This window comes from Brassica napus, chromosome A8 (genome assembly GCF_020379485.1).
Source record: "Brassica napus cultivar Da-Ae chromosome A8, Da-Ae, whole genome shotgun sequence".
NCBI classification, from domain to species: Eukaryota; Viridiplantae; Streptophyta; class Magnoliopsida; order Brassicales; family Brassicaceae; genus Brassica; species Brassica napus.
Window position 1 is genome coordinate 21,864,086 of NC_063441.1, and position 13,035 is coordinate 21,877,120.

Below are 13,035 nucleotides of genomic sequence, written 5' to 3' on the forward strand. Positions count from 1 at the left end.
TCCATAATCTCGCTTTGGTTCAAAACGGTAGTCCGTATATTTATTTCACACAGAAAAATCTCAAAAGGGTTTAGCTTTTTATTATTAACACATCTCTCTCTCTCTCTGATCATCAATCACCAATCAATCGTGGTGAAGAAGCTCTTCAATCGGAGAAGACGATCTTCAAATGCTCGATTTTGGTTCCCGTTCCTCGAGGTGATCATCGTCTTCGATCTCTCACTTTACTGAATTGTTTCACTCCTTATTCTCTCAATGTGCTTTTTTGTTACTTTTGGATTAGGGTTCTTCTGGGTAGCAATTGTTTTAGCTGATTCTGTGAGCTAACTCCTTGTTTAGTTGTTGAAAGTTAGCTTTTTTATTACTAATCAAATCTGATCGGTCTCAATTCGGGTTGTAAACAGTGTAATCGCCACTAGTTTCAAAAGTTTGATCATTTGCTTCCAGAAAGTTCTCAACTTTCCTGTTTAAATTGATTATTATTTTTTTGTATTTCTGAGTGATCATGGACTCATAGTCATGTAGCCTTTTGACCTTAGAGTGTGCTGCTGTCAGAGAAATATCAGTTCATTACTTCAGTATTACTAATGATCGAGATCCATGACCTTTTCTCTACCTTGAACTTGTACTAGGTAGGTTGGTTCTTTGGTGAGATGGGACACCAAATCACTTAGGGTACTATCTATCTTCAGAAGAGATATCATGGCTTCCTCTGGACTGGGAAACGGAGTAGGCAGTTCGAGATCTGCCAAAGGTGGTAAGACTTCTTCTAGTTCAGTCGATTGGTTGACTAGAGATTTGGTTGAGATGAGGATAAGGGACAAAGTAGTAACTGATGATGAGAGGGTAAGTCTTGCAATTGCTGATTCAACTCTGTTTAGCTTGATACATTTACTGTATTATAGACTAGGTTACAGTGTGTGAGATTTTTGTTATGTTGCAGGATAGTGAACCAGATATAATTGATGGGGCTGGTACTGAACCTGGACATGTGATCAGAACCACAGTCCGTGGACGAGATGGTCATTCAAGACAGGTTAGATGGAAAATTGTATGCATAAAGTGGTATCTAACTCTTTCTCATATAGTTGTTAATTTGGAATGACAGACAGTCAGTTACATACCAGAACATGTAGTTGGTACTGGTTCATTTGGCACCGTTTTCCAAGTAAGTTAAATTAACAAACCTGATGATGCCTTACTATTGATTTGGATCCATTCTCCCAACGAATTTTTGTTTCCTTTTGGTAGGCCAAGTGTAGGGAGACTGGGGAGATTGTTGCCATCAAGAAGGTTCTACAAGACAAGCGTTACAAGAACAGGGAGCTACAAATTATGCAGATGCTAGACCACCCCAATGTCGTTGCTTTGAAGCATAGCTTCTTCTCGAGAACGGATAATGAAGAGGTTTATTTGAATCTTGTCCTTGAGTTTGTGCCTGAGACTGTCAACCGTGCTGCGAGAAGTTACAGTAGGATGAATCAGCTGATGCCATTGATATACGTTAAACTCTACACCTATCAGGTAAATATGTGTTAAGTTAACAGCATGTGACCATTTATTTTTCTTCAAAAACTTATTCTAGTTGTGTTTGTCTATCTATGTGCTCATGCTGTAATGCTTTGAAAGTGTAATGATTGTCAGAGTGATAATTTTTGGGCATCCTCCAAAGATTTTTTTGACAAGTTTCTGTTAATTGTATACAGATTTGCAGGGCGCTTGCTTACATCCATAATTGTTGTGGTCTTTGTCACCGTGATATTAAGCCTCAAAACCTGCTAGTAAGCTCATCTGTACCTCCCTGTTTCAATAGAAATTTATAACAGATGGCAGTTTCTTGCTGTGGCCTAATTCTCTTGAATTAGTTTCTAGTTTCTGAGTTCTTTACCTCTACAAATAGGGAATATACATACAGTTCTGTATAACTCTTTACATTTGATAATGCCATAAAGTGTCTTGTTTTAAAAATCATCTGCATATGAATTTGACTTTAGATATGTTGTTGTGCAGGTGAACCCACATACGCATCAGCTAAAAATCTGTGATTTCGGGAGTGCAAAATTGTTGGTAAGATTAATTGACGCAGTTTATAAAGAATATATTTGTGGGATATAAAAAAAAAAAAACTTATTCTCCTTATAGGTGAAAGGAGAACCCAATATATCTTACATCTGCTCCAGATACTATCGTGCTCCAGAGCTCATTTTTGGCGCCAGCGAATACACAACTGCAATTGATATATGGTCCACTGGTTGTGTGATGGCCGAATTGCTTCTTGGACAGGTTAAAGCAAAAAAAAAAACATTCTAGCTATATGATTTTTTTGCTAATCATTCAGTTTCTTCCCTCTCTTACTTTGTGTCCTTGCTAACTTCTCGTACAGCCTCTGTTTCCTGGTGAAAGCGGAGTCGATCAGCTTGTTGAAATCATTAAGGTAACCTTCTATTAGTTCTTCAAAAGTGTATTTCAAACTTAGAGCATATCAGTTGTCTTGGGCTTACAATGACTAATAAGTGCTTAGCGAGAGATTATGTTTATAAATCGTTCGTCTATCTTTACGCATCAGCGTCTTTGCATATTGCCAAATTTATATTTGAATGAAATCAATGAATGCCAGACTTGTGGCCTTGTGGGTCACAGTTTATTACGTCTATTGTTGAGTTCATTTTGAGTATAAAAAAAGGAAGCAAATGAATTTGACTGCTCGGTTTAAGTAGAGAATGCACCTCAACCTTTTCTAGGAAACGTTGTTTGCTTACTTACTTCGTGTGACTTTATTTCTCATGCAGGTTTTAGGCACACCAACAAGGGAGGAAATCAAGTGTATGAATCCAAACTATACAGAATTTAAATTTCCCCAGATAAAACCTCACCCATGGCACAAGGTATGCCTTCTAGTCTTCATGATTATCACCTAAATATTCTTTAATCAGTTGTTTTGTTTGTCTCGTGTTTGTGTTGGTTCTGGAGTATGAATCGTTCAAGAGTATGCATTAAAAAAATTCATGAATGATCTTTTTCTATCTGGTATCATTATTACTGCATATGAATGATCTTTTGTTATGCTTTATCATCAGGTCTTTCAAAAGCGTTTACCACCAGAAGCAGTTGATCTTCTATGTAGGTTCTTCCAGTATTCCCCTAATTTGAGATGCACAGCTGTAAGTGATCTATGGTTATGTGCCCTTCTTTGTGTTATATATACTTACGAACTGATTCAGGATTTAAGGTTATAAGCACATTTATTAAATGGTGTTTTTTTTATTGTAGCTGGAAGCTTGTATTCACCCGTTGTTTGATGAGCTAAGGGACCCAAACACTCGTCTTCCCAATGGCCGGCCACTTCCTCCGCTTTTCAACTTCAAACCTCAAGGTACAGCTCCCTTTCCGTTCTTGTTGGACCGTTTCCATGAAGAACCAAGTTGTTGTAGGCTATTATTAAATCATGATACTTGTTGGACCTCTCGTGAAATGCAACATTTATAGCAAGTTGTTGACATGTTGTGTGTTTGCACCTGAATTAAATGTAAACCTCAAAACCACATTTTACATTACTAGATTCTCTTTTAAAATGAGGATATTAGTAAAGGGTTTTTACAAGTATGGTGCGTCAGTCGCTTTATGGAGTGTGTTTTGGTGTGTGTTGTGCAGAGCTATCTGGCATCCCTTCAGAAATAGTGAACCGGCTTGTCCCAGAGCATGCCCGTAAGCAGAACTTGTTCATGGCTTTGGACGCCTAAGCTCTCTGGATATGGGGTATTTGGAGGAGGCAGAAGGCATTTTACACCCCCTCTTGGCTGGCTTTTGTTTATCTAGTGCGTTGTTTTCTCCCTTTTTTTTGTTTGGTTACAGGGAAATGAGGATATGAATACAAACAGTACTTGAGGTTGCTAGTTACAAACCATTTGTTTGTTTCACGGCCAGATTATATATATAACCCATTCTGTTTGCCAAATGGATGTTTTGTCTTATCATGTGAATGTGTCGTCAAATGTTTGATTTCTAAATATTTGAAGGTAGTTTTGAAGTTTCAAAGAACAAAATCAAACTAATATTTTTTTTGGGTGATTAGAAGGATTATCAGACAGATAGTACTATTTTCATTTAATATAAACAAAAAAGGTAAACAAAACAAAAACAAACGCAAGGATCAAGTGCTCTGTTAAACCCTTGTTGAGCGAATCTGGTCTGGAGTCAAACTCTCTCAAAGACTGCAACTTTAAACTGTCTCTGTGTCTCTCTTCATCTCTTTTGCAAACTCTGGTTCCAACTTTTCGACATGTCGTTGTGTACATCTAATCTCCATCCTTCTTCATCTTCTTCTCTCAATCTCTTCTCCAACAATAACATCTCCCCAAAACCCTTTCTCAACTCTCTCCGATTCGCCACCTCTACTTCCTCTTCTTCCTTCGTTGCTCCTCTCAAACTCTCCACCACCAATCACGCCCTCAGCTCTCGTCTCCCTTCAAACCGTATCCAAAGCCGCCAACTTTGGCTTCGTTGCGCCACGTCAGAGTCCGAGCCGTCTGTTTCAGTTGCTCCCGGCGGTAACGGCAGCGCTGGTAAGTTCCAGCGATACCCTTTTGCTCGCTTAATATTCTTTGTACTAACTTCGTTTCAGTGTCTGCAGAAGAGAGAGTGATAGTTCTCGTAATCGGTACCGGAGGGAGAGAACACGCCCTTTGTCACGCCTTGAAACGCTCTCCTTCCTGCAACTCTGTGCTATGCGCGCCTGGAAACCCCGGAATCACGAGCTCCGGAGACGCTGCTTGCGTACCTGACCTCGACGTTTCAGACAGCTCAGCTGTCATCTCTTTCTGTCGAAAACATAATGTGGGTTTAGTGGTTGTTGGTCCTGAAGTGCCTCTTGTTGCCGGTTTGGCTAACGACCTGGTTAGCGCCGGTATCCTCACCTTTGGACCTTCTTCTCAAGCTGCTGCTTTGGAAGGTTCCAAGAACTTTATGAAGGATCTTTGCCGCAAGTACAATATCCCTACTGCTAAGGTTTGCACAAATCTTTAGATGATTATGAAAAGAACTTATTTTGATTGGATAGTGAACTTTGTTCTTACTCAGATACCATAAAGTTTTAAGCTTTGAAGAAGCGCAGCAGCTCAACTCTTAGCTTTAGGTATTGTCTATCTAGAATAGGACTGAATGCAGCAGATTCTGTTATGTGTTGGTTGGTTACAGAACAGTAAGTTATTAGTAGCTTACTCAATGTTCAAGAAATCGGTAGGCCACAATTGAACTTTTTTTATAGAGGATTATTGATTATAAGGGCGCCTAGACCGATTATTTGAAGATTAATTGAACGTCTAGACCAGTTTTAAAAAAAAAAAAATCCAAGAAAATCGCTTCATTTAGGTCCGATTTGCTGTCTAGGCGTCGTCTAGGCCGATTTTTAGAACACTGAGCTTATTTTCATTTGGCGTCTGGACCAATTATTTGAACTCCTAGACCAGTTTTTTTAAAAAAATCCAAGAAAAATCGTTTTGTTTAGGTCCGATTTGCCGTCTAGACCGATTTTTAGAACACTGAGCTTATTGTTATGTAGCTTTGAACTTAACATAAGGATTTCTATTTTCATGTAGCTTAATGCAGTTGAAACTGAATTTGATTGCAGTATAAAACATTTTCTGATGCCACTGCTGCGAAAGAATACATTCAAGAGCAAGGTGTACCGATCGTGATCAAAGCAGACGGATTAGCAGCTGGGAAAGGAGTCACTGTCGCCATGGAGCTAGAGGAGGCTTTCGAAGCTGTTGACTCCATGCTGGTGCAAGGTGTGTTTGGCTCTGCAGGGTGTCAGGTGATAGTGGAGGAGTTTCTAGAGGGAGAAGAAGCTTCCTTCTTTGCGCTTGTGGATGGAGAAAACGCCATTCCTCTAGAATCTGCTCAGGACCACAAGAGGGTTGGAGATGGAGACACCGGTCCTAACACAGGAGGGATGGGAGCTTATTCCCCAGCTCCTGTCTTGACCAAGGAGCTGGAGGGTGTGGTGATGGAGACTATAATCCATCCTACTGTTAAAGGAATGGTTGAAGAAGGATGTAAGTTCGTTGGCGTTCTGTTTGCTGGTCTCATGATTGAGAAGAAGTCCGGTTTACCTAAGCTGATTGAGTTCAATGTCCGGTTTGGAGATCCAGAATGTCAGGTGAGGAGAAAAGATTAAACCGGTTTAATTTCTTGGTTCGACTCTTGAAGCTTCTTGTTTTAAACGCAGGTACTGATGATGCGTCTAGAGTCTGACTTAGCTAAAGTTTTGCTAGCGGCTTGTAGAGGAGAGCTAAAGGGTGTGACGCTGGACTGGTCTAGAGATTCAGCAATGGTGGTTGTAATGGCGAGCAGAGGCTACCCCGGTGCTTACGAGAAAGGAACGATCATTAGAAACCTTGAGGAAGCTGAGAGGGTTGCTCCAGGAGTTAAAGTTTTTCATGCGGGAACGGGTCTTGATGAAGAAGGGAACGTTGTGGCGAGTGGGGGACGTGTTCTTGGTGTCACGGCGAAGGGTAGAGACTTGGAAGAGGCGCGAGAAAGAGCGTATATGGCGGTAGGGAAGATCAACTGGCCTGGAGGTTTCTTTAGGAGTGATATTGGTTGGAGAGCGCTTCTACAGAAACAAGTAGCTTCAAAGGACTGAAGAGAAGGATTTTTTTGTTTGCTGTAATGTTGCTTGTAACCGAATAAACCAAAAACAATAAAGATTCTCACTATGATCCCCTGCCATGTGGGCTTGTTATTCACATGATTGGCTCCACGCTGGTTCCTGAGGTCACCATATATGTATGATCTCTTCCTCGTGGAAAAATTTGTGCGCATTATAAGTACTGAAGCAAATGCCAAATATGCTATATGAAGTTTTAGATTTCATTTGGAAACTATAAGAAAGTTCTTGTAACATTACTTTGTAGCATCCATGCAACAATGAGATTATACACATAACTGCAAAAATTTAATTTTGTAAAAATATATACATTTTGGAGTTTTTCCTTCTTTTTTAAATCCAATCAAAGTTTTATTAACAGAATAAGATTTTTACATCAGCTTCTCTTTTCTCTTCGATATCTAAAATTTCTTTGAAAATTGGATCAGACAGTTTTTTTTGTCGAAAAGTGATTTATCCTAAAATAATTAATTTATATAGCCGTATGACAACAAAAAAAAAACGAATGGACAAAATATTAGTTAACTTAAGTTATTTAACTATACAACGAATTATACATTGATAACGTAAGCATGTAGCTAAAGAACAAAAAAAAAATCGAACTTCCATTGGTTGATCAATCTCTTGTTTGTCCTTTAATGCATTTTAAATTATATCAACGTGGTTTAACACTAATCCACTAAATGAGTCAGAAAAAAAAACGAGTTATACTAGCAGAGATGCTAGAGGTGGAGAAGCCAACGAATGCATGCCTTCTCTTCCACAAGGTAAAGGAGCCGGCAAAGCTATGTGCGACGGCATATTCTTTCCCGGCATCACTATCGATACATCCACCGCCATGTTCACCGGAACCTATACCACGTCATCTTGGTTATAGTTAATGTCAAAAACTTTAGCACATAACAATGGATACTCCTCGTTAATTAATCGTTATTATGACACACAATTGGTTAACTCCTGCTTATTCTGCAAGTAAACAAAGAATAAAGGTTCAACTTGAGCCTTGCTTTTCACTTTACAATCTATTTTATTTTGAAAAATGTTTCATTTCCAAAGTTTTTTGCACGGAAAAGAATTTATTTTATTTTTAAAAAAGATAAAGAAGAACTAATACTAACGGTGGCAAGTTAATTGCGCTTTGGCTTTATAAAAAAAAGACAAAAAATTCTTTTGAGAAATGCTATAACAACTTTTTGTTTTTTTGGTTTGTTTACCATGGATGCTTGAGTAGCAAGTTTCTGGAACTGACCGGACCCATCACTGCTCTGGTTCTGTCGTTGTCTGATCCGATGTGGTGAATCAAAACTAGAATTCTCAGGCCTGAAGAGATGCTCGAAGATGGCCATTATCAAGAACATGGAGACGAGTATCGCCGTAGCTACGAATCCAAAGGAGATCGCACTCATCGAAGTAGAAGATCTCCATGGCCCTTCACTCTCTCCATCTCTGGCACTGTAGATGCTCCACGAACTTGATTCGTTCATTTTCTCCTTGTTGCATGCGAGATTTGAGCGTTTTTGTGTGGTTTTGAAGTCGATTGGATTCTCTTGGTGTGGAGAATTTAGCTCAAAGATATGAACACCTTTAAACTCTCATCTTCCTCTATTTTTTTGTCAATAACACAAATAAAATGAAACAGATCAAAGGAAACTACCACAAGAGCAAACTCACAACTCTAGATTAAGTTAAAAGAAGCAACAAATTAAAACACACTCTTTTGTGTCGTTATGGCTGTGTCTAATATATATACAGTTATAAAAGCGAATTTATCTATTAATTATGTGCCTTTAAAGTATAAAAATGATGAATTAACAAAGAGTTATACAATGAGTTGGTATAGTTGGGGAGCATAAAGCACAAAATAATGCAAAGAAAAAGCTTTTATATATGTTTCTTTCCTTCTTTCTCATGAATTGTCTCTCTTTTTCTAATTGAAATACTCACAATTTGTTGAATACATATTCGCTGTCTGCTTTACTAGCTATCTTATCAACGGCAAACCAAAAAATTCAACCATAAAAATTGAGGATGGGGCCTTCGTGTCATCATAAAGAACAACAAAGAGAGCCTATTGGCTGCTTTAGAAAATGTTTACCCTTAAGTCCGGTGAATTGATTATCATGGTAACTCACAGTTATCATAATTCAGGAAACAATGATGCTTACTAATAATAAACGCATTTTAGTTGTTAACTCATTAGCTCAATACTTTTGTATGTACTACCTGCATTGCATGAAGATATATATATATATATGTGTGATTCATCTACGATACGAGCTTTATGTCAGTAATCTTTATTGAAATTAGCTCAATGATAATGCAAACGTTCTTGTTTCTTTCCCGTCTGCAACCTAAAGTTATTTTTATTAAAGAAAAAGTGCAACAACTAAATTCGCTTTATTTGTACGACAAGCAATTTGAACCTTAAATATATAGCATACCAAGATAAAATCAATAAAATAAAAACCGTCTTCTTTATAAGAAAACATAATACTTTTAAGCTTAATTATTTAGGGGAATAACTCCCATGTTAAAGGTTTTGCTTTCCATGGAAACAAGTATAAACACACATTCACAAAATTATGTGTATGTACAGTCACCACTCACTAGTTCTTTTTGCCATTTAAGAACTCTATCCAATAAAACTTATAGAAGTTTCCAAAAAAATTAAATAATATGAATATCATCATGAGTCATGCAGTTTAAAAGTTTATCATTGGATTTCATGTCACGCATTTTTAAATCGAATCTATTTGGTTGATAACAACACGGAACAAGAATTTCCATATACTTTTATGTAGTGTATAACATGATGAAGAAAACTATCACATAGGAAGTGAGGTTGTTTTTATTGTATAGTGGTACTGAACTTGCCAGTGCATGCAAACAGAGAACCGAGAAGTCCAAAGAGCGCGTGAAAAGAGCTTTTCTGATGTTTGACACCCATGAAAAACGCATCTCTTTCTGTCACATTCTTCTATAATTACAAATCTCTCATCTTTGATTTACCCCCTTAGTCAACATTTTTAATTGCATGTGAATAATTTGAGGCTTATAATTGTAATTTACAGATTGGTTTATCGTTCCATTAATAAAAAGTAGTATAGCCAATGACATCATAGAGAGAATAAACTCTTCTCTCTAGATTAATCCATGACCATGCGATTTACAGAAAATAAAAACTTAAACGTAAAGTAATATAACATTTCAGGAAGAAGAGAACGTGAAGCATTGTATAATCTCTCTCACACTTATAGAAATATAATAGCTGCCACCCACCAAAGTACACCATTGGTTTTTGTACAAGTAAGGCAAACCGAGTTTAGTTTACAGCTAATAGCTAGATAAAAATAAAAGTATGTAAAAACCAAAAATGGAAAGAAAAGAGTAAAGAGTGTCACAAATGCAAAACTCTTTGTTCAAGCACTGACAGTCACTGAACCACTTATTTGCTTTAATCATCTTTCTCTCTTCAACATGGAAACACGAGTTGTCACAACTTAACTCTTGAGATTTCTATCTCTCTCTCTCTTTCTCTTAGAAAATAAAACTTGTTTCTTCTCTTCTTCGTTTGTTCATCATTTGTAATACAACCACACGAGTGCAATGCTAAAGCTTTTGTTTGCCGTCACTACCATCCTCTTCACAATCGCACCATCCACACGTAAGTCTTCTATTCTTATTAAAAATAACATTTGATTTTAGTTTTCTCAGTATGATAGTGATTAAATGGTTGCAGATGGGTTCGACCCCTTGGATCCATATGGTGAAATGATCATCAAATGGGATCTTCTTCAATCATCACCTGGCCATCACACAGTAATTTTTCTTCTTTATTGTTATTTACTCTGGATAGTTTTTGCTAGTTTTGTTTTGTATATAAAATGATTATTATTCTGGTAAATATAGTGTCCGAATCTTCAGCTTGAAATGAAGAAGTTAACTCAAACGTTTGTTTCTCCATTCCATCTCAAGTAAATTGATTTTGTCAGCAGTCTTATATATCGTCAAACTTGTAAATCTGGTTATTATTATTATTTTGTGGTTCTCTTGAAGTTTTGTAGTCTGATTATCTAGTAATATAGCCTTTGTTGGATGGTTCCAAATCAGCCATGATGAATAACTTTTCTCATTAAATGATATTATTAGTAGTATCGATCGATCAGAACATCTGATTTTTTTTGTGGTTCTCTTGACGTTTTTGTAAAGTCTGATTATGTAGTAAATACAGTCTTGTTGAATACTTATTCATATTTGTTTTGATGTATAACTTTTCTCATAAAATGAATTTCTTTTTCTAATATTCTATCGATCATGACATCTGATTATATATATTCGATATACCAAATGCTTGGGAATCAAAAATGTCACAGGTACTAGTAAAAATAGAGAACAAGCAAGAGTACCGCCACGTGGAGAAGCCAGGATGGAAGCTGAGTTGGCATTGGGTAAACAAAACAGTGATATGGGACATGAGAGGAGCTGAGACGACGGAGCAAGGAAACTGCTCAGCCTTTGCCGCCAGCGAAACACTCCCTCACTGCTGTCTCAGGCGACCAACCATCGTCGACCTTCTTCCCGGAGCTCCTTTCAACATGCAAGTCTCCAATTGCTGCCGTGGAGGTGTCTTGACTTCTATGTCTCAGGACCGCATCAACTACGTCTCTGCTTTCCACATGACCATCGGAAGCTTTCCTGATGATGACCCTGGAGAGTTCACTATGCCTTATGATTTTGATATAGGTGTCCCTGGTTATACCTGCGGCAATGCCACGTCCGTGGACCCTACTAAGTATAGTACTGATAAGGGTCGACGCAAAACACAAGCTCTAGGTAAAGAAATCCATTCTTGCTATTTTCTATGTACTTAACTAGACATGTTAAAATGGGCTTAACGCCCCCAAACCTAACAAACCTCAGTATAAAAGTATTGGCCCGTGGTCCATTTATCATATGTAAAAATAAGCAGATTTGTATAGTATGGTCATTTTAGTCTTGTTTATTCAATGGGCATGCCCGCTAAATAAAAGTATATCCGTTTATAATAAAATTATTCATATATTTTTAAATGTTGTGTTGTCTGTTAAAATGTATGTACCCGTTTAATTCACTTGATATACATTTGTGGTGTTTGTGTGTTGATGTTGAGAGCAGCAACATGGGAGGCAGAGTGCGTGTACTCTCAGACTAAGTCATCACAATCACCAAAATGCTGCGTTTCACTCTCTGCTTTCTACTACCAAAACATTGTTCCTTGCCCTACATGTAGCTGCGGCTGCTCGAGTTCCAATTGCGTCAAGTAATTATTAACTCTTCATCAATGTTTTTTTGTTATGCCTTGTGTCCTAAGACATAGCCCTGAGGTTTTTTTTTCCTTGCTGGCTTGTTCAGGCCTGGTGAGATGCCGCCAATTTTGGAACAGAAACATGATCCACATGTGGAAGTATCTCCTCTGGTGCAGTGTACGAAACATATGTGTCCCATCCACATACACTGGCATGTCAAAGTGAACTATAAAAAGTATTGGAGGGTTAAGATCACAGCAACGAATCTCAATACGATGAAGAATTACTCTGACTGGAACTTAGTGGTGCTTCATCCAAACTTGAATAACGTTACACAAGTCTTCAGCTTTAACTACAAACCCATGACACCTCTTCACAAAAGCATCAGTAAGTAACTTTTTTTTTTTTTTTATTCAAATTATTGCATCTTCCAAGTCTTTAACTCTTCTTGGTGTGGTTTCAGATGACACAGGGATGTTTTGGGGACTCAAGTTTTACAATGATGTTTTGCTGCAAGCAGGAGAGTTTGGAAATGTGCAAACAGAGATATTGCTAGAGAAAGATATGGGGAGCTTCACTTTCAAAGACGGTTGGGGTTTTCCAAGGAGAATCTTGTTCAATGGAGATGAATGTGTTATGCCTTCTCCTGATGATTATCCGAGGCTCCCCAACTCTGCTTCTTCTTCCTCTGGTGTTTCTAGCATTGTTACATTCTTACTATGTTTTTTCCTTTTGCTTGTTTGATTGTTGTAACGTTTTCATGTGAACCTGCACTGCTTGAGGCCTTTTCATGGACAATGCCTTAATAAATTGATAAAGAAAGATGAATTTAGCATGATCAACGCCTTCTGTTTATCAGTCTAGAAATAAAAATATTCAGACATCATGGTCACACTAACTAGATCAGGATGATCAACGCTTGTCCGGCCAGTTTAATAAAAATAGTACATATTCAAGACTTTTTTATAAAAAGTCAGATGTTTATTATAGCATAGAAGAAAACCGTTGAAAAATTATGTTTATAACCTTGAGAAAGTATGTTTATATTTTTTTGTTTATATTTTTTAAAATTCCCATAATTTT

General features: G+C 37.6%; 4 protein-coding genes across 7 annotated transcripts; 3 read left to right on the forward strand and 1 right to left on the reverse strand.

Moving 5' to 3' along the window:
• The first annotated feature begins 43 nt into the window (after window positions 1-43).
• Window positions 44-3,955, forward strand: LOC106362385 (shaggy-related protein kinase kappa-like). Of its 2 annotated transcripts, none has more exons than XM_013802270.3 (13): window positions 44-198; window positions 633-846; window positions 944-1,036; window positions 1,109-1,168; window positions 1,252-1,524; window positions 1,707-1,781; window positions 2,011-2,067; window positions 2,143-2,283; window positions 2,384-2,434; window positions 2,790-2,885; window positions 3,078-3,161; window positions 3,271-3,373; window positions 3,652-3,955. In XM_013802270.3, exons 2-13 carry the CDS (start codon window positions 703-705, stop codon window positions 3,738-3,740), a joined length of 1,266 nt encoding a protein of 421 aa, XP_013657724.1. In that variant the 5' UTR covers window positions 44-198; window positions 633-702; the 3' UTR covers window positions 3,741-3,955. The 2 variants fall into 2 exon arrangements, with proteins under 2 accessions (XP_013657724.1, XP_013657725.1); XM_013802271.3 differs by having other exon boundaries at window positions 637-846.
• Window positions 3,956-4,161: 206 nt separating this feature from the next.
• On the forward strand, window positions 4,162-6,873 carry LOC106362382 (phosphoribosylamine--glycine ligase, chloroplastic). Of its 2 annotated transcripts, none has more exons than XM_013802267.3 (4): window positions 4,162-4,562; window positions 4,622-5,004; window positions 5,627-6,157; window positions 6,227-6,873. In XM_013802267.3, exons 1-4 carry the CDS (start codon window positions 4,280-4,282, stop codon window positions 6,641-6,643), a joined length of 1,614 nt encoding a protein of 537 aa, XP_013657721.1. In that variant the 5' UTR covers window positions 4,162-4,279; the 3' UTR covers window positions 6,644-6,873. The 2 variants fall into 2 exon arrangements, with proteins under 2 accessions (XP_013657721.1, XP_013657722.1); XM_013802268.3 differs by having other exon boundaries at window positions 4,631-5,004.
• On the reverse strand, window positions 6,597-9,005 carry BNAA08G26120D. Of its 2 annotated transcripts, none has more exons than XR_007315554.1 (2): window positions 7,882-8,108; window positions 6,597-7,633 (listed from the first exon to the last, which is right to left on the reverse strand). XR_007315554.1 is itself a non-coding variant. In XM_013802272.3 (2 exons), the coding sequence occupies exons 1-2, from the start codon at window positions 8,149-8,151 to the stop codon at window positions 7,373-7,375; spliced, it is 417 nt and encodes a 138-aa protein (XP_013657726.1). In that variant the 5' UTR covers window positions 8,152-9,005; the 3' UTR covers window positions 6,597-7,372. The 2 variants fall into 2 exon arrangements, 1 of the variants encoding a protein (XP_013657726.1); XM_013802272.3 differs by having other exon boundaries at window positions 6,597-7,519; window positions 7,882-9,005.
• A 1,035-nt stretch (window positions 9,006-10,040) lies between these two features.
• Window positions 10,041-12,794, forward strand: LOC106362383 (COBRA-like protein 6). The gene is made up of 6 exons (XM_013802269.3): window positions 10,041-10,331; window positions 10,407-10,486; window positions 11,041-11,500; window positions 11,822-11,966; window positions 12,059-12,339; window positions 12,416-12,794. The coding sequence occupies exons 1-6, from the start codon at window positions 10,274-10,276 to the stop codon at window positions 12,694-12,696; spliced, it is 1,305 nt and encodes a 434-aa protein (XP_013657723.1). The 5' UTR covers window positions 10,041-10,273; the 3' UTR covers window positions 12,697-12,794.
• The last annotated feature ends 241 nt before the right edge of the window (window positions 12,795-13,035 follow it).

Bases quoted from the DNA above. Each gene is read 5' to 3' on its own strand.
- LOC106362385 (XM_013802270.3), top strand. From the start codon at position 703: ATGGCTTCCTCTGGACTGGGAAACGGAGTAGGCAGTTCGAGATCTGCC. The intron at 2,284-2,383 runs GTTAAAGCAAAA...CTTCTCGTACAG, and splicing joins CCGAATTGCTTCTTGGACAG to CCTCTGTTTCCTGGTGAAAG. The intron at 3,162-3,270 runs GTAAGTGATCTA...TTTTTATTGTAG, and splicing joins CTAATTTGAGATGCACAGCT to CTGGAAGCTTGTATTCACCC.
- LOC106362383 (XM_013802269.3), top strand. From the start codon at position 10,274: ATGCTAAAGCTTTTGTTTGCCGTCACTACCATCCTCTTCACAATCGCA. The intron at 10,487-11,040 runs GTAATTTTTCTT...AAAATGTCACAG, and splicing joins CATCACCTGGCCATCACACA to GTACTAGTAAAAATAGAGAA. The intron at 12,340-12,415 runs GTAAGTAACTTT...GTGTGGTTTCAG, and splicing joins ACCTCTTCACAAAAGCATCA to ATGACACAGGGATGTTTTGG.
- LOC106362382 (XM_013802267.3), top strand. From the start codon at position 4,280: ATGTCGTTGTGTACATCTAATCTCCATCCTTCTTCATCTTCTTCTCTC. The intron at 4,563-4,621 runs GTAAGTTCCAGC...ACTTCGTTTCAG, and splicing joins CGGCGGTAACGGCAGCGCTG to TGTCTGCAGAAGAGAGAGTG. The intron at 6,158-6,226 runs GTGAGGAGAAAA...TTTTAAACGCAG, and splicing joins TTGGAGATCCAGAATGTCAG to GTACTGATGATGCGTCTAGA.
- BNAA08G26120D (XM_013802272.3), bottom strand. From the start codon at position 8,151: ATGAACGAATCAAGTTCGTGGAGCATCTACAGTGCCAGAGATGGAGAG. The intron at 7,520-7,881 runs GTAAACAAACCA...GACGTGGTATAG, and splicing joins TTGCTACTCAAGCATCCATG to GTTCCGGTGAACATGGCGGT.